At 31.6% G+C, this 20,296-nt stretch overlaps 2 protein-coding genes across 3 annotated transcripts; both read right to left on the bottom strand.

Moving 5' to 3' along the window:
- Positions 1-10,265: 10,265 nt before the first annotated feature.
- On the bottom strand, positions 10,266-15,330 carry LOC105159928 (uncharacterized). The gene is made up of 8 exons (XM_011077155.3): positions 14,801-15,330; positions 14,114-14,276; positions 13,516-13,695; positions 12,881-12,961; positions 12,627-12,790; positions 11,955-12,091; positions 11,500-11,615; positions 10,266-10,878 (listed from the first exon to the last, which is right to left on the bottom strand). The coding sequence occupies exons 1-8, from the start codon at positions 14,947-14,949 to the stop codon at positions 10,630-10,632; spliced, it is 1,239 nt and encodes a 412-aa protein (XP_011075457.1). The 5' UTR covers positions 14,950-15,330; the 3' UTR covers positions 10,266-10,629.
- Positions 15,331-17,932: 2,602 nt separating this feature from the next.
- On the bottom strand, positions 17,933-19,890 carry LOC105159927 (uncharacterized). Of its 2 annotated transcripts, none has more exons than XM_011077152.3 (3): positions 19,474-19,890; positions 18,389-18,627; positions 17,933-18,322 (listed from the first exon to the last, which is right to left on the bottom strand). In XM_011077152.3, the coding sequence occupies exons 1-3, from the start codon at positions 19,832-19,834 to the stop codon at positions 18,047-18,049; spliced, it is 876 nt and encodes a 291-aa protein (XP_011075454.2). In that variant the 5' UTR covers positions 19,835-19,890; the 3' UTR covers positions 17,933-18,046. The 2 variants fall into 2 exon arrangements, with proteins under 2 accessions (XP_011075454.2, XP_011075456.2); XM_011077154.3 differs by having other exon boundaries at positions 18,389-18,618; positions 19,474-19,883.
- Between the last annotated feature and the right edge of the window lie 406 nt (positions 19,891-20,296).

The following is a 20,296-nucleotide window of genomic DNA, read 5'->3' as shown; positions in this document are numbered from 1 at the left end:
ACGTACCTAAACTGTAATTGTCTAATTACGTCTACATATATCAATAAATAAAAATAGAACAAATTGTCTGAATATATGTCGTATGGGCGTGCAATTCTTGTCCGAGTCGTATAATATAAATTAAATTATTCGACAAATGTATACCATAATGATGTTCCTTGCAATTCAATTGATGCCACGTTGCGTGATGTATTGTTTGTTCTGATTTTATATGAGTTTTACGATTTTTTCCTAAAAAAACGTCTCGCTGGGGAGAGAAGATTAATTTGATTGGATATGAATAGGACTTAAACCTAACTAAAATAATTGTGGGTATAAACATCAGTATGGACAAAATTTAATACTCCAAAATACATATACATCTGTTAACTTAAAATCATTTAACTTGCAAACTTTTGTTAAATCAATCAGTTAAATTTATTTGACATCTCGAAATTATTAAATTCATAGAATTTGGAATTAATTATCAAGAACTAGATATATATATATATATATGTATAGAGAGAGAGAGAGAGAGAGAGAGAGAGAGAGAGAGAGAGAGTTGGGTGGAATGGAAGTGTGTTTTGGTTGAAACATAAAATGGGTGTCGACCAACATTGATGCATGGAGTGGTAAAGCTACTCTTTAGCATGAGAGAGGAAGGAGAGATGATGAGACAACATCATTTCTTCCAAGAAACTCATCACTACAAACATATACATATTTCTGATATATTCCTATCCCATCAACACCCCTTATTTCTCTTAGTCTTTCTTCAAATCATTATATTTATATATATATATATATAAAGTAGTGCTGCTATTTATTTATTTTATTTTTATAGACTCAACCAATAACATCTATACCCGAACCCATAACCTTGAATATGTTTGTGGAATCTCAACCTTAGCCTGAACTGTTAGGCTAAGACATTATTGATATATATTTTATTTTACTTTTCTTAAACTCCATGTTACTGTTGATAATTTTTTTTTTTTTTGGGATTTTTAATTTCAAGAAACAATTTTTTCTTGAGTGTATTATGGTAAATTATGGAGTGCTTTTTGAGATGAGATTCTAATTTAATTAGATCGATATATATGTGTGTGATTAATGATGAACAATTTTGATGCAGTAAAGAGGGAGCAGGACCCTAATTCATTGAGCAAAACTCTGGAGATTAATTTGATATCATCATTAATTGCCATCATTAGTGTTTTAAACAATTTTCTGTTCATCCTCTTTTGACTAATTGATTGCAGTGGTTAATTAATTAGACTTCACATTGCATAGTAATATTGAAAAAGATCTGCTTTTCATCATTGCTTCTTGGAAAATAATTACTATACAACAATGGGATATTAGTTTAATTATTCCAACTTAATGAGAAATTCATTCTTTTATTAAATTTTTTAGAATATTATTTTTTTTACTCGGTCTGAATTTCAATAATTAGAAACACGATAATAATTGTGAGTTGATGTTTTTCTACTCGTTTCATTTGGAAAGCCAAAGGAATTTTCAAGACCTGGACAATGACGTCTTGCTCAATTGGTGAGACTGAGGTTTCAGGTTTTACGATATGGATATATCTAAAATTCTCAATTTTATTATTATTATTATTTTTTAAAATGTCATGTGGATCAAAAAGTTGGAAAAATTATTGGACAATATTGAATAATTGGTTGGCAATGATGATCATATATATTCGTATCCTATCTTAAATTTCACATTAAAGTGAGCAAGATATAGGTAGGTTTCCCGACATTCCTTGAATATGTATGTCATTTATTAACATCTTCAAAAAATCTTCGACAGTTGGGATATCTTATCACCATTTTGGCCCACGGAAAAACAACATTTTTAGATCTCAAAACTATGAATTCTTGCTTTCCCATTCTCAATGTAAGAACACCATAAACGTACTATTTATTTCATCTCTCTCTCTCTCTACATTTAGATCTTCCTAAAAAATATTAAATTATATTTTTCCTTAAAAAAAATTATAATTATATTTAAACTCAATCCAAAATTCCTCGTTTTACATCTCACATCTTACCGTTACAATTTAAATGAAAAATACTGATATAAGCAAAAAAGGTTACATAAATTTTTAATTTTGCCCTTAATTAACATTTTCATATATTTTTATACTAATAAAGAGATAAATATATATGAAGTGAGATTAATATCAATACATATTTTTTTTTCTTTATAAGTACGAACACTACTAAAGAATATCGACTTCAGCCTAACCGTAGCATATGTTCATATATTATATATGTATCTATAGCTACAAAAATTGATGTAGTCATTTTTGACGCCTATACTTTTGTAGCTAATTTTAGCTATAATTATTTTATTTTCTGTACCTATTTGAAAGCTACCAATTCCTGTAACTTATTCTGTAGGTATTAATATTTGTAGGTTTTGTAGCTAATTTTGATGCAGTAATAACGCAATATCCATTGCGAATATTTAATAATTTTTATAATCTACATTACGAAATTTCTATTGCTATATTCACAGGGTCATGTTCCTGAACGATCTGGGTTGGTAAGCCTGTTGGATGCGAGAACTGCCTGTAAATCCACTCGACTGCATCCTAAAATTTAGTTATAAATAACTCACTGAAAAGCATTCAATTATTGCACTTGAATTTTTACGCAATACTTATATATTGTTTATCATATTAATTTATAATCCATGTGGGACGGAGTACCATATATATAATAAAAGAAAATTCGTAGCCACTACATTATTGCAATGGAAGTGGAAATTTTATAGCAATTAATTTCAAATGCCACGGCTACGAAAATTATGTAGCAATTTCTTCCACCAAAATTCTATATCAATGTTATCGCTGTGGAAAATTCAGAGATGGAAAATTCATAGCCATTTTTATTTTCATTGAAAATGTGATTTCATAGCAAGTTTGTTTTCAGAACTACCATAATTTTGAAATTCACTTTGTAAATAAGATATATTCTGTAGTTTTACTTTTAAATTTATTCCTTAGGCAAAAGTTAGTCCATCTAATTAGCTACGAAATGCAATATTATATGTAGTATGTGCCTTGTTTTCCTATAGTAAAAATTATTACATGAAAGCATTCAATAAGGGATAAAATTAAAGAATTTATGCAATTTTTTTCGTTAACATCATCATTTTTCGTTTAAATCCCAACAAAACGAGGTCATGTGTAAACAGTAAATTTTTGGAGGGGGTGTAAGTGTAATTCCAGAAAATCTCTGGAGGAAAGTGTAATTTTTCATTTTCAGATGGGGTCTAAATGTAGTTAATTAACCTTATATATACATATATATTTTGAGTGGCATACATCTTTTATATAGAGTAAATTACGACAGGCTCCTTTAAGGTTTATTATAATTACAATTATCACCTAATTATTTGAAAAATTATAAATGCTTTCCTAAAATTAAAGATCGTATAACAAATATATACCCCATCATGACAATTCATTAATCTATGAGGTATTTGTTATATGACCATTAATTTTTAGGAGTTATGTGTAATTTCAAATAACGAGATGATTTTTATAATCATAATTTGCCTTTTTATATACCTACAAAAGACAATAAGAGGGTGTTTGCAGCCGCTTAAAATAGCAATTAATATGTTAAAAATAAATAAAAAGTATTTTTAACCTATACATTATACTGTTAAATTGCTTAATTAAGTACATAAGAAGTTTTTCTACCAACTTTTATAGCTTATTGACAATATAGTAAAGGCTTAATTGCATTTGTTGTCCTGACAAAGTTCCTAAATATAGGAGTGACAAAAAGTATCTCAAAATTATTATTATTATTATTTTTTTTTGGTAATTGTAGGACTCTGGCTACTGGATTTTAAAAGTGATCAGAATTTGCTTATTTTGACAAAAATTAGGGCTTTTTTTGGGGCTTTTGCTGACTGGTATTTTTTAAAAATCAACTGCCACCTAAACATTTAAGTCGAAAAGACCTCTTCCACATAAACAATGTGTGGAGAAAAATAAAATATTCTTTTATTTAAATATTTTATTGATTGGATTTTTTTTAATCCTCCTCTGCCACATAAGTGATTACATGAAAAAAAATCAAATTATATAAAAATAAATTTGAATTTATATTATGAATTAACTATCGTGATACGGTGCTCTGAGTGTGTATAAATAATTTTACACACTTTTAAATATATCATAAATTTAAAAATATATATACAAAAATTATAAATACTTAAAATTATTAAAAAAATAGATTATAATATTATTGATAATTTAAATCATAAAAATTAAAATTACTATTTTATATAATATAAATTTAATTAAAATAACTTACACCCTAAACCTATCCACCCTCCGCCCCCAACCCCCGCCACCACAACTTCCCCCTTGCCTCCACACGGCCGCCCCTAGCTTGGGCGACGTTGACATCGCCCAACGCACATTTGGGTGATGTTGTTGCCCCCCTCTATTGGGGATGGGGATGGAGGAAAGGGCTAACGGGGGAATGGATTGGGTAGGCAGGGAATGGGGGATGGATGCTTAATTTATATTATATAAAATAATAATTTTATTTTTATAATTATACACAATATAAAATTTTAAATTAAGATTATATAATTTTACTTTTTTTTATGTAAATGCTTACATGGCACATTAAAATTAAAAAAAAAAAAAAAAAGCTTAGTCAACACAAGCTCCAAAAAAGAACCCTAAATTTTGACAACATAAGTAAATTTTGGCCACTTTTAAAAAATTTGATTGCCAGAATTCTACAATTGCAAAAAAAATAAAAAAAATTAGTTTCAGAGTTCTTTTTGCCCCCCTTATATTTTGGGTCCTTTTTCTGCTACCCTAATATACGGGCAGTAAATGCAATTAATCCAAATAGTAAATATTAACTTGTTTTTAAATTAAAGACATTTTAACTTCATTTTCTTCAATCTTTCTACTTAAATTTCAGACACTATCAAATTTTACTATTATCTAATTTATAAATTTTTATACAACTTATATTTATAACAAAAGTAGAAATAATTACAAACAGCGACTAAAAAAAATTAAACCCTCAACAACAATAGAAAATCTCCAAGAAACCAAGATAAAATCAGAAAAGCCAAGAAAATGATTCACCCCACATGACCCAATATTGAAAAAGATTGATACAAGAGGCAAAAAAATAAAAATTTAAAAAATGAATGAGCTTTTCATGTAAAGTCAGCAGCCCCCCCCCCCCCCACCCCTCTCCACCTCCCTTCTTCCTTTTTTCTCTCTGAATTTCTTGTATGTATGAAATTCTGCAGCAAAAATTGGCTCTGAAATCAGAAGAAAAAAGTCTCCCAACACAAACAAACCCACATTTTTCTATAGCATTTTAGAAGGCTGCAAATCCAATGCACATTTGTCCCTCTCCCCACCACCACATTTGACTTATAAGCTAAATTCTTCTTCTTCAAACTCCAAGGCAAGAAAACCAAACAAAGCCCAACAGAAAGGTTGGTTTTTCACTACTTTACCTTAAACAAATCTTGTTTGGTCCAATCCAAGAAAGTAAGAAGAGAGAGGGAGAGAGAGAGAGAGGGGGGGGTGTTTGGTTTTGGTAGTAGCTAGGATCCCATGCCAGCCATGAGTTGGGGTTTTCACAAGGGCAAATTTCATATGGGCATTGGGAGATCATCAGAATCAGCTTCTTGCTTGTGCTTTCTTCTTCTGCTGCTGCTGCTTTTACTGTTGGAGATGAATCCATGTTCTGCAGATGGAAATACCAAATTCCCCAGGGGTAAAAAGGGTTTTCACTCCACCTTAAATGCTGCCAAAATCCATGAAAATGGCTCCAAGGGTATGGGAACTGGTAAGGAATTCAGTGGAGATGAAGTTTTTGGAGCTGAGAAGAGAAGAGTATACACAGGTCCAAATCCTCTACACAACAGATAAGTACTTAATTAGCAGTTCCCACCAAAAAACAAATATGATCATAATTCTTGATTTTCTCATTCAAGAACTATAATTTATAGTTTTTTATTTTATTTTTTGTAATTTATTTTTCTATCTAGTTTTTCTCGTCATCTGATCTTCCCATAATGATGCTGCTTGAGGGTTTTGTTGCATTTCCCAGTACAGAAGGGTATATTTGTTTATGATCAAGAGAGTTTATTATCAATTTATTAGCTTTGTATATAATTAAAGTAATTAATTTTCCATATATATTTTGGTTTATGAAGGAAAAAAAAACCCCATAAATCTCATGAAATGTTTCTCTCTCTCTCTCTCTCTCTCTCTCTCTCTCTCTCACACACACACACACACACTCAAATTGTACCATAGTTTTGAATAATGAATGTCATCAATGTGGTTGTTGGTGTAATGAATGAAATGTATTTGCATTGTGCTTTAATTTCCCACTGTCATACCATTTCCTCTTAAGCATAAGGAAGGAATGTTTCTTGAAAAAGGACCTTTTACCATTACTCATTCTCCTGCCTATATCTACTAATATTTCAAATCAACTTCAAAAATTCAACATAGAGATCAATATACATATGTAAAAACAATTCTAAATCTAATCAATCTTCAGTACTTTCTTTATGAATTTCTATATATACATTTATATAAAATCTTTATGTAAAATTATATAATATGCATTAAAAATGTTCTCACGTACACAAACATATACGTACGATGACTAGTTATACAAAATAGAAGTAATAAAATGAGACGCACGGGTGTTTTGGACACATACATGTAGACACATGTATGTATTCATTGAAAAATATCATACAACAGACTTTCTTAAAAGTTGTCATTTACAAATACTCCTTAGAATTAATGATCGTATAACAAATACTTTCTTGTCGCAGTCCATTATAAGGGGTATTTGTTAGACAGACGTTAATTCCATAAGGTATTTGTAATTTTTTAAAAAATAAAATATTTATAATTATGACAAATATCGAAAAATTGGTTATAATTTATCATATATATATATATATATATATTGAGATGTATAGATGAACCAAAAATGAAACACATATGTCCTGTTAGTTGAGCATGCGTGAGTGTTGATGTTTGGACAGTGAGAAGGAAACAAAGGCACTCATGCACAGTATGAAATTCCAACCTTTACTCAAATGTTTAGGACCCCACCACACCACCTCTATCACCTCTTTCCGCCATTTATAACTCACTCATCTTCAACCTCTCACAATGCTTTTTTTTCTTTTGTTCATTAATCTTGTAGTTTTTGTCCTTAATTTATTTGCCGGCGATTGCAAATGTTGTCGGAAAAAAACAGGTGTCTTGTACATATATTTTCTTATTTGGGGTATTAGTCCTATTAGTCAATTTACTAGACCAAAGTCGTAAAAAATATAGGTTATAGGACCTATTTGCTATCCTAAAAAAATAAAATACTAATCAACATGCGAAACATACAGGACCAAAAATTTACTTTCATGCTAGCGGAAATTGATTAATGAGAACAAAAGCTCCAAATTAGAAAAAACATATGCAGGGCATATGCTTTTTCTCGACAACAATTGCAACCTCCAGCAGAATCGCGACAAATTTAAAAGTTATAAAATCCATTTGCTACCCTAAAAAGATAAAGAGCTGAAATATTAAAATGCGAAAGATACAGGGCGAAAGTTAGCATTTTGAGCTATCTTATTACACATATGTAGTTCTAATGAATAATCTAAGTTGATAACCCTAGTTGACGGTCCAGGTTTGAAACGATATTGTATGTTATATTTCAGAGTTAATATTCATAATTTACGTGTATAATTTTTTTCTAATATATAATCGGTGTGAATTCTACACGCGTCGTCCTATAATTTAAGAGGGGTTGGTAATTTACATGATTAAAATTATAATTTAATTAGGTCATGTGCAAGTCATATGCAGGTATTCTAGTCAAATTGACTGAAAAATGATTATAAAACTGGCAAAATTTTAAAATTATAGAACTAATTAAATTACGAAAATCTGCAAGATAAAAAAAATATCAGCCCTCAAATTATATGACTAAAATTACAATTTTCTCAAATACTGCCATAACTAAAAACTCTTGTAGGATTGGAGCTTGCCAAGTCATTTTACTTGCATTTTTCTAGTACTAGAGTTGAGTATATGCATCATTCATTCTTATCAAAGGATGCTCAGAATCTAAGTCACACAAATCATGCAATAATGTAAGATATAATATAAATACGTATTTAATACACGCCTGTACATATATATATATACGAGATATAACAGAAAATGTAGATTTCGGATACTTTTGTAATCAGGCATTAGTATACGTCAAATTGTTGGTAAAAATTGTAGATTTCCTTATAAGGGTTTTAGGTAAGAAGGTTTGAATGCCAAAGAATATGTTGTCAAAGTCAATGTATGTCATGCTGCCATCACACGGTCGTCAAGGTTGCCTGATTAGGGAATTTTGTAGTAACTTGTAAATTTAATCGAAAATATTGTATCATAAAATTATATTATATGGTGTTGATAGTGACGTAGACAATTACATTTTCTATTTTTGAAGGATTCCACTTATCATATAATTGGTTCAAATTCGATTAAATTCAATTTAAATTAAAATTTCATGCTGCTGAAACTTATATATAAAAACTGATCAAAAACCCTTTGATCCAGTATATATTGAATCTATACTATTATAAAAGAAAACCTATTGACGTACCAATTTTTTAAATATCCAAATTTATCCTTTATTCTATTTCTTTCCTTTAAAATGGAACGGAGTAAATTTATCATTATATATTATTTTTTTTATTAGTGGAATTGTGGAGAAGGCTCAACCAAAGTCAAAACAACATTCAACTCTCTAAAAGAAGCACTAATTACATTAATTTATATCAAATCAATAATTTATTACACTTTTTCTATTAAGTATCAAATTATGAAAATTATAAATTATAATTAGTCAACCCCATATATAATAATATAAATATTTAATACACACCGAAATTTAAATTCATAATATCATATTTTTCTAATTATATAACCACTAAATCACTTTCAAAAGTCATTTCCTGTAATTATAAAAAAAAAAAAAAAAATAGCTCCCCTCAACACGGCACTTAGATATGTGTAAATTCGACCTTACTTATTTTTTATTATTATTTCTAATTTTCTCTAACTTATAGGTCATTGAACCATTGACTTAAAGAAATATGGACCACAAATTTAATAAGATTAAAGGAAACTTTTTTAAAAATTTAGTATAATTATAAATATATTTTTATTATTCAAAAATTTATAAACACCTCCATAATTTTAACGTTCGTCTAACAACGAGTTAATTCTATTAGGTCCGTTAGGTTTTTATGCAAAAAAAATAAAAAATTTGAACCGATAAAAATGTTCTTTTGAATAATGCAATTATGATTTTATATATATTTGTAGAATCTTTTGAAATATTTTTATAGACTAATATGATTTATGAATTATTTATTTTACACACCCTCGTATTTTTTTATTACATTTTTTCAAAATCCTTTTTTTTTTTTTTTGGCTTAAAGAATTAATTAGGGTAAAGTAAAAAATTTTACCTTACTATTTAGGGACTATATAATTAGTTTTTATCTTAGAAATATTTGTAATTTTCAAACCCTAAAAAGGTATTCATAATTAGTTAAGAAAGATAAAATTTTAATTTATCCATTAAATAGTCCATAATCTTTATTAGGGATAGATTGTTATTTGCAACCTTTGTTGTTTCATTTTTCTGCTAAGCTTATGGAATTTCAGAATTAAACCCATCGCAAGGATAGATTCTTCATGTATTCTTGTTCAAACTCCATTTACCTAATCCAAACACATGATAACCCCTGCATTTCTGAGATAAATATAATTCTTTATTATGATTAATTATCATAATTAGAATAAAAAATTATAGCAAATGTTAATTAATTACGATTGTTTTGTATAAAGGCCAAAACATAACAGATATTTTGACCACAGCTAAACCCAAACTATGATTTTAAATTTGCACATTCATTTTATATAATTTGCTAATTTTTAAGGCATAGTAATTTATAATATAAAAATTAATCCATTTTGTTAGTACTGAATCGAAAAATAAAAAATTTATAAATGGAGGATCAAACTTTTGAGTTTATTTCACAAGGTGGAATCCACATTGATGAAACCCTCGGGATTACGAAATTGGAAACAAACATTTCCCACTAAAATTTAAAAAAAACGAAATCAAACATGGTCTTAACATCTACCAATTGAAGTTGTAAAATAAATGCCCGATTAATTAGACTATGAATTTTGAAATTTACCAGACGTGTGATTATTTATTTACAACAGATAATTGGTATCTATAAATTTTAATTGATAAATATTAGTACTCAATTGTTGATGGATTTATGTAATCAGAAAAATGTAAATACTATTGTCTATTGATAGTTCATAAACCTTAATTTCCAGAAAACTACAGGGCGCCAACAGAGCCGATTCAGTCGACTCCTTACGTTTGAGGTCGTTTTCCACGAGCATTCATGTTACTAACCAGTCGAACTGGAAACTCTCAGGAGCTTCAGCGACTGTTCTCAGAGTGTAATAAAGCGGCAACGAAGCATGATTTCATCGAGCACCAACAGATGCATCGGGAAATTACCTTAAAGCTTAGAGGCGTCAGCGAAGGTTCTGCTCAAGGCAATTGCAGCTTTAGAACCAGAAGGACGGGCCAAGTGTTTGCAAATATAATCTCCAGCAAAGATGAGTTTTCCAAGATCAACATTCGTGTTGACCCCCAGACCGTTAAGCATGTAGACGACATCCTCAGTAGCAACATTTCCAGAAGCACCTTTGGCATATGGGCAACCACCAAGGCCGGATATAGAGGAGTCTACAACACTGATACCCATCTGCAAGAAATACACCATTTAATTAAATGACGATAGAAAATACAACTAGCAACTTGTAATTAATAATTATTTTGACAGTTTGAGATAAGTTTTTCACAGACATGTACCGACTTTGCTGCTAGTATTAAAGTAAAAGAATGAATCAGATACAATAATGAAACAACAGGACTCTAGGTGCAGGTAAATGAACTTGCCTCTAAGTTAAATCCGATTTTTTCCACCTTAATTTTGAGGGTGAGATAAGGGCATATCGAGAAACAAAGGAAACTGAAATTACATCTATCATAGTGTAAAGACGCACGCACCCACCATCAGAAATAGCAGTCAGATTTGCATTTACAATACGGTTAACCTCAAGTGCAAATGAACTACGTAATGTTTTACATAGAATAATCTCCATAAATCATACTAGTAAGATATTAATTTTGCAAGTAGTGTATTGATTTTAATGCAAATCACTTTTAAATTGGTGGAGTTGGAGGGAAAAAACCAACAAGACAGAAGAAGACTTGAAATTGATTCCAGCTAAGGAATATAATATTGGAGAGGATTAAGGTGTGAATGCAGAAAGACAACTTTGTTTCCAAGAACTCAAGGTGTAGCTAAGGAAAGACAGCTCACTTGGAGTGATAAGAGAATGTTTGAAAGGGCTTGCCCATATGTGTCATGGAAGTGTACAGCAAGCTTCTCAACAGGAACAACCTCAAGAACAGCTTGAAGCATTGGAATGACAGTACCTGACAATACAACAGGAAATAATGTATCGGAAAACAGCCAAACTCAGAAAATTGCTAAGTCAAGAAAGCCATAAAGACATAAATTTTTCAGAAACATGCCAATGTATCCTTTGTATAGGTTCTGCTATGCATCAATCTTAGGACAATGGAAGTCTTTTTGTATATACAGTTACACTAAATAGAGATCATGTTTATTACGTAGTAATGCAAGTTGTTGAATAAGCCATAGTTGTATGCTTTATATACAAGAGAAAGAAACATGGTCTACAAGCAGTCAGACTCTAAAAGAAGCAGCTCAGCAGTTGAACTTCTACAATCAAGAGGGGGATTTAGCAATACCAGGAGTGCCAACACCAATTGTATCACCAAGTGATATTTCAGCACAACCCATTCTATAAAGTTCTTCAGCAACATATGCTACTTTTGATGGAGGTACTGCTCCTTCCACCGGACAACCCACAACACACGATATGTATCTGACAAAATCAAGGACCAATTTTCCAAAGATAGAAGATTAACTCTACTTGTTCCAAGAATTTCAAAGATCAACCAAAAACTTAAATAAAGATCTGTGGATGAGGTAATCGTGGCTCCCAAAAAATCAAACTCAGGTTATGTCCAATGTCCCATTAATATAGACACAAACAATAACTTTTTTCTTTTTCAGAGTACAAAACATTAAGCAGTTCGGTAAAATAAAAAACTTAAAGTAGCATTGATGGCCAGTATGTCAGTTGTTGCAAAACAATACGAGCAACCATCCCAAAAAAAGACATGAAGATATGCATGCTTTCCCATGTCAAGTCGCAAACTCTAGTGCCATCATGGACAAATTATAAAAGTGTGCAGCCCATATTCTATTACCTAGCTAATGAAAAGTAAAAAACAACATGAAGCAATTGAGAAGTCGTAACCTGTAAGAAGATATGATCTTATTATAAATTAGAAAACCACTTTAGAAGTTAAGCAAAAGTAGACAGTGCAGGAAATTCAGGAGGGTATTATACATACCCACGAACTGGAATGGCGTGGTTTTGAGCAGCAAGGGCAACATCACGGTACCGAGCAAGACTATCTTCAATACTACAGTTTATATTTGACTTGGAAAAGGACTCAGATGCTGCAGCAAAGACAGCAACTTCTTTTGCTCCAGCTGCCATAGCAGCCTCAAAACCCTAAACAAAGCCAAGAACAATTACCAAGGATTCTCCACCAGTTGCCTAAGCGATGTGGAATGTTAATCTCAATGTGAGAAGCGGACTTACTTTAATATTAGGTGTCAAAACTGGAAATCTAGAATGCTCAATGCCCTGAATGGCTGACATTACATCCTTTGCATCAGCTAGCTGCAATTTTATTTTACGATAATGAATAAACTGGAAATCTAGAATGCCCAATGCCCTGAATGGCTGACATTACATCCTTTGGTTTTTCTAGAATGGGAATGAATGAGGCATCAGTCGTACAAGCATGAGGATACTAAGAAGTCAGAAACCTTGGTCATGGAGCTATACAAACAGTTATATCAGGTTGATGTTGATCAAGTAATACTATTCCAGCAAAATTAATGTCTACCTCTTGTAAGAACAAATAGTCAAAAAATCCCCCAGTAGGAACAAATACAAAAATTCCCCTAGAAAGAACAAACAGTACAAAGGATAATGATAAACAAGATGGCCTCACAAACCAATCCGGGACACAGCACAAGTGAAACCAATGAGATAAAGAGCTGGGAGCATCAGTCAAAAGCATGCGAGAAAGCAAAATGCAAGAACAGCTCCAATAAAAGCTAGTTACAGCAGTATAGCAAAAGAAGTAGAGGAATCTTCAATAGAAAATGTAGAAAAACAAAGTCAGCTAATATTCCAACACCCTATAAGACCGATAAAATCATATTTACCTGAGGAACCCATTTTGGCGAGACAAAACTAGTAGCCTCAACAACAGGCAACCCAGAAGCAACAAGCATCTTTATTAATTCCACCTTCACCGATGTTGGTACAATCTCCTTCTCATTTTGCAGTCCGTCTCTTGGACCAACTTCTACTATCTTCACAAATTTAGGAATAGAACCCAACAGCTGCAAGATGAAAGCATACATTAATAATGGCAGCAATGTCAATAACAAGGATGAAAAACAAATACCAAAATTTAGCGAATCCACATGCAAGCACACAGACAGTCCAATAGCATTAACACCTTTTGTTGAAACAATTAGCAGGAACCCAAGAGGAGTCCGCTTAAGACCTTGACACCTCATTAAGCAACTGAAACATAATATCCAGATTTGTCTCGAGAAGAGATGGAAATCAGAACTGGAGTTTTTGTATGTTTTTGGTTAAAGAGAATGTCAAGGGAGAAAGTGGTGATAAGTATGTCGCATTTCCAGGCCAAAGCCTTTGCTTTTTCTAGAATTGGAAATGAATGAAATTTTTCTTGCAAGAATAGTTATCCATCCATTGCCTACTGATCAGAAGCTGTCATGAGTGACAAGATACCTTGTGTTTAACATCTGCGATATTATGCTGGGAGCTGTAATGACGATATAGTGCCCTGGAAGTCCCCGTACCAACTAATTGAGGTTCTTGATTGAACAAAAAACTGAAGGACGATCTCTTTGTTTCACTGTTTAATAAAGATGCTTCTTTTCCATTTCCCTTGCTACATAGGAAACATGTTCGATATTCTTATTAGAAAAGAGAGAAATGTGTGGTTTTACAACATGGATAGCGACATATGAAACATGAACGAGCTCAAACTCTCATCAAAAGTTACAAGAGAAAGCATGTACATGCAACCATAACACGACGAAAGAAAAATTGAAACATCCAAGGATTATTCAAAAGTGGTACAAGGACTACTTGACAGCAGAAAATGGGACTCATTGCAACATAAATCAGCCCAAGAAACTATTCCAGATTTCGTGACCCTTTACTACCAATGCTCAAGACAACAGGCAAACTGTGTGGAATAATTCAATAAACACAACCTTTCTCCATCACTGCATTTCCTGAAATTCGCAGCTTTGCATAATCATAGCTAGAGCATTTCACGAGCACGACAATGATATATAATCAAGTACGACATCAACTCTCCTAGTAAATATACAATTCTTCAAACGACAGAAACATTAGAAAAAGAACATTAATTTTACAAACGTAAACTTCACACACGCTCTAACTTACATAACATGTTTCGACACTCTGTGATCTTCTCCTCCGTTGCTGATAACTTTGCCTTCCATTTCATCACAAAGGGAAGAAACCAAAAAATATTTTCCGGGCTCTAGACTCCCCAACCTCGATAACCTGTTTACACACTTTTGCAATAACATTGAACTATCTTCTCCAAAAATGAAACCAAGTTCCCCACGAAATCAAAATACGAGAAACGATGAAACACTGCCGAAAAACCCAAAAAATGACCCAAATTCACGAGAAATAAACGGCGAAACGAAAAATTCAGAAGCCTCCGCCTCAAAGAACCAGAACAGAGTTCCAATCGGGCAAGAAACTTCCGACAACGTTGAAAGAGGACGCCAGTGCAGAGCTGCTACGGTCCAACCCAGCAGACACAGATTTGGGGAAAATTGAAACTCTGGAGAGCATCAAGGTAAAAGAAGATGGATTGATCAAGAGCAAAAAGAGAGAAAAAATTATATTGGAACATTTCCCGATTTATGCGTATCATCCTTGCGCAGGACATGCTAATCTTACAATTCATTTCTCAGGCGATGTGGGATAAAGAATTAGGGCTTTCTTTGTAGGCCCAATTTAGGGAGTGGACAATAATATTGGGCTTCTAGTGCAAGTCCAGAAGAGAATAAATTACAGTAAAATTCATAACCAAATTTATCATTAATATTATATTAGTATTTGAACAATTATAAACAGTTCGATTAGTATTCGAATTTTATTATTAATATATACATAAATAATTATAAATAACTCAATCAATATTCGAATTTTACCATTAATATAAGTTTGATACTCAATTAATGTCTTTTTATTTATTTTCGTATTATATTTTTATACAATGGCCATTTTACTGTTAGATAATAAATATACCAAACAAAATTAAATGGATATCTATATTTGGACCATCTTACTTTGGATTTCTTATATTTGAATATTATACTTGACAATAATATTTTATTACCCACTTTAATATTTATCAAAATTTATAATATAATTCATTATTTAGTAATTAATTATTTTGAAACTAAAATTCAAAATGCATTGCAATAATAGAAAAGTTGATTTTGCATTCTAAATTTCTGAAACTTATAATCCAAATTAAAACTTTCGAATCTAAGTTTAAATTTTGCAATCAAATTTTAATAAAATTAGATACTGAAATGATATTAATGGTGAAACTTCAGTACTAATTAAGCCATTTGTAAATACTCAAGTATCAAAAATGACACTAATAATGAAATTCGAATTTTGATTGAATTCTTTATAATTACTCAGGTACCAAAATGGCATTAATGACAATACTCAGGTACCAAAATGATTTCATTCATATAAATAATAAGTAAAATTAAAACTATTAAATTTCAATAACTTTGTCCTTTGTAATAATATCAATTTAAAGACTTGAATCATATCAACATAAATACAAAGAATCTTCACGCTCGCTCTTAAGAAGTTTTGTAACTTGAAGTTTTGAAATAATCACAACTGCTGTATATATGCAATGAAATATATATATATATATATATATAGAATTTCGTCATACATACATGAATGGTTGTAATTACCATCAATCATTAGAGTGTTGAGTTAGTTGATTTCGACATAAAGAGACCTAAGCATGTCCAATCTACGAGTAGTGGCCACGACTCTGTAGTTTGCCTTGGCAAAGTAGAGGCAAAGTTCACGACCAAAACTGAACGATGCCCCATCACCATGACGATAAAAATTATTTATTATATGCACAAAAAGATGACGTGTCACGATGGTCCTTTTGGAGGGGGGGGGGGAGTGTTGTTTGAGCTTTAGATCATAGGGACTTCACCTCAATCCACTTTTATATTGGTACACCTATATATAATATTGAAGTATACCCAATAAAAAAGAGTTTATAACAAGATGTATCGATATCCGACATCTGATCCACAAATGCATCATCTGCAATTGAGCTTAACAAAATACGTCAACGTCCCACGTGGAAAGCTTCTTTCTTTCTTCCCAATACAATGTGGCTACAAATTTGGCAAATTGGGGCAAGCTCTCAACATGTTCTATATGCGTTGGGTTAGGGTTCAATTATTGAATTTCCGGATCTAAGTGTGGGTTTTAACTTTATAGATTCAATTATAATTGTGACGGTTTTGGGGTTCATTTTGAGTTTGTCTCAAATAATATTTATGAATATATTTAAAATGTTTATTTTTTATTTAATACATACATCTATACAATAAATTATATTTTAACATATTTGATATTTATTATAGTATTTGTTATTTTGAAAAAAGTATATCAATTCATTGAAGAAAAAAAAAAAAAGTGATTTTCTGTGTTACATTTATTGAGTGTGCATTGGGCGTAGGTTTCAAGTGGAGTAGGTTAGGTTTTAGGTCTGATTAAATTTAAATAGGACAAATTTAGGGTTAGGCGCCGTCGATCATTGTCATTCTTAGTCTTGGATAACTTCTAATATGAATTTAATAGAATATAAACTGCAGAGTACAGTCGAAGACTGTGCGAGATTAACAAAATAATATTTATATATTTTTTGAAAAAAATAGTATTAAATGAAATACTTTTTTTTAATTATAATATTTATTAAGAAATAAACTTGTAAATAAATACTTTTAAAAAATAATTGATAGAAATTACATGGGTCAAAACTGGAAAAATCTAGAATGCCCAATGCCCTGAATGGTTGACATTACATCCTTTGTTTTTTCTAGAATGGGAATCAATGAGGCAATACAATCATGCAAGCATGAGGATCGTTAGACAAGAAACATTGGTCATTGAGCTATAAAAATTTCTAGCCCAATTTAGATGCGGTGGAATTAAATTTATCCCATACCAAATGTATTTTATTTGTAATGTAATTGATTATTTTTTTTTTTGAATTGTATATCAATTACATAAAAAGTATATTACACTTGTTATATAATTAATTTCGATCTGACCAAACCCAATCCGAATTAGAATTTTCCCGTATCAAATTGATGTTGATCAATTAATACTATTCCAGCAAAATTAATGATTGCATCTTGTAAGAACGAATAGTCGGGAAAAAAAATGCCTAATAGGAACAAAAATATAAAATTCCCCTAGATAGAACAAATAGATCCGCTATGCATAAATGATTGTAATTATTCAGAACTTAAAGTCTCGAGATTTTTAAAGTTCATCCAATTCATCATTTGGAGTCGAATTCTTTTGATATCGAGAAATATAAACGAAATAAAGTCAAAGGGAAGAATAAATTGGAAGCCCCGGTAAACTAGAACCAAAGTCAACAATGAAAGTGTTGCCCGACACGTAGTTGGAGGAGTCATGAACTAAGTAGCGGACGAGAGAGGTGAGAGCTGGGTTGATGGCGCCACTTGTCCCTAAGGGGATAATTTTCTTGGCCAAGATTTCCAAATCATGTTGAAAAATAGGTCCAGAAATTTCAGATGGAAATAGGCCTGGGGCAATTGAATTCACCCTAATGTTGTAGCCTCCGAGTTCCAGTGCCATAATCTGTCAGATTCGATATATGTAAGAAAATAAAAACAAAGTAGTAGTAGTAGAAAAAAAGTGAGGTACCCTAGTTATGGAGTCAATCGCAGATTTGGAGGAGTTGTAAGCAATGCCTCCAAAAAATTGGACTCGGTTGAGACCGGTGATGGACGAAATATTGATAATTGAGGCTTTTCTGCGTGCAAATCGTAGTCGAGAGGCAACACATTTGGACACCTCCCATGTTCCTATCAAGTTTGTATTCAGGACTTGATTCCATTCTTCCTTGCCGATTTCAAGTGACGACCTTTTCTGCCCTACTTCAGCTACAAGCTATTAAGGGATGCTGCTTTGTATTCGTTGCTATTACTCAATATATGAAAATTTCAAATTCAAAGGATATTACATATTTTATAAAATATATTTTTTATAAATCATAGCGAATAGAAAATACAATCACGTAACAATTATATATATATATATATATGTCGTTTGTTTTAGTGATTTATTAATGAATATAAGTGATCAATTACAAACAAATTTCATTATGTGCAAGAAAATGCTTGACTAGCACTTAATGGATGGGGGAATATATATTTAGGGAAAAATGCAACTTATCCCCTATGTTATGAGAAATAATAAACAAAAAATTCATGTATAAAATAAAATAGTAAATTATTTTGTATTTCAAAAAACGAAGCAAATTACTCCCCCTCCTCCCATCAATAAAATTGATAGGGGAGCCATCAATAGTATTGATAGGCGGGATAATTTGCTTCATTTTCTAAAACATAAAGGAGTAATTAGCTAATTCTTTTTTCATAGGGGTTTGTTTGTTTATTTCACATATCACACTAAATTGCATTTAACCCTATATTTTTATGGGAAAAAATGCAAGCAACCCCTTGTAATGTTGCAAATGAGCAAATTACCCCCTAGGAAAAAAAAAAAAAAAGAAAAACAACAATATATCTCCCTGTTTTTTCTAAAATGCAACGATTTACTATTCTATGTTTTTTAAATTAAAAATTTTTTCTCCTTAAACAGGGAGGTAAATTGCTTCATTTTAAAAAGTATGGGGGGATAAATTGCTATTTTGTTCATGGAAGGGTAATTTACTCATTTGCAATATCACAAGAAGGAAAATTATTGTGCATCGTATTTTTATGTACCTCTGACACCAGCATTGTTAATCAAAACATCAATATGTCCAAATGCATCCCAAGCTTTAGCAATGGATGCCCCAATGGCGTTGTCGTCCGACGTTATATCAAGCTCCACAGCGACAGCCAGACAACCATCACCATTACCACCAACCATTAGAGAGTTGAGTTGGTTGATCTCGTCACAAAGAGATCCAAGCCTGTCCATTCTACGAGCAGCGGCAATGATTCTGCAACCGGCCTTGGCTAAGTCTAGGCAAAACTCACGACCAAGGCCGGACGATGCCCCAGTCACCATAACGATTTTGCCGTCTAGACGAGACCATGGCTCTAAAGTGTGTAGAATTTCACTCGCCATATGGTTGAACATATAGAGTAAGACGAGTAGAATACAATAGTAGGGTCGCTATTTATAAAGTTTGAGGATGAGGAGCTTCTTGCGCGTAGGGGAGGCTAAGATATTGATCATGTAGCTCACCATTCACCCATCTATTGCATGCATGCTATTGTACTACTTAAAGTTGATGGTTACCTAAGTTTGACCAACAATTAAAGCGGGTTTTAATTAATTAGGAAATTTGAATTTGATTTGGGTTTATTTAATTTATCAAAAATGTGAATAATAGAGGAAATCGTGCATCGTATGAAAAGTTCTGAATCGATGAATCACACGTGATATTATTATTATTATATGTTAATCCGTAGATGATAAGTCAAATTTTCCGCATGGCTACTAGGGCATGTGTGCTCTGTCTACTGGCTGCTAGCATAGGCTCGGTGGGTGCTATTAGATCTAGAAAAAGCATTTCGGAGTTCTAGCATTAATCAAAGT

Source organism: Sesamum indicum, linkage group LG4, assembly GCF_026168435.1.
Source record: "Sesamum indicum cultivar Baizhima isolate 11 linkage group LG4, ASM2616843v1, whole genome shotgun sequence".
NCBI classification, from domain to species: Eukaryota; Viridiplantae; Streptophyta; class Magnoliopsida; order Lamiales; family Pedaliaceae; genus Sesamum; species Sesamum indicum.
This window is presented reverse-complemented; position numbering and strand designations above follow the sequence as displayed.

Coding starts and splice junctions, on each gene's coding strand:
- LOC105159928 (XM_011077155.3), bottom strand. CDS start 14,949: ATGTTATTGCAAAAGTGTGTAAACAGGTTATCGAGGTTGGGGAGTCTA. Junction 13,696..14,113: donor TCGCAGATGTTAAACACAAG/GTATCTTGTCAC, acceptor TTCATCTTGCAG/CTGTTGGGTTCTATTCCTAA. Junction 10,879..11,499: donor ACATTCTCTTATCACTCCAA/GTGAGCTGTCTT, acceptor TATTTCTTGCAG/ATGGGTATCAGTGTTGTAGA.
- LOC105159927 (XM_011077152.3), bottom strand. CDS start 19,834: ATGTTCAACCATATGGCGAGTGAAATTCTACACACTTTAGAGCCATGG. Junction 18,628..19,473: donor TAACAATGCTGGTGTCAGAG/GTACATAAAAAT, acceptor AATAGCTTGTAG/CTGAAGTAGGGCAGAAAAGG. Junction 18,323..18,388: donor CGATTGACTCCATAACTAGG/GTACCTCACTTT, acceptor CGAATCTGACAG/ATTATGGCACTGGAACTCGG.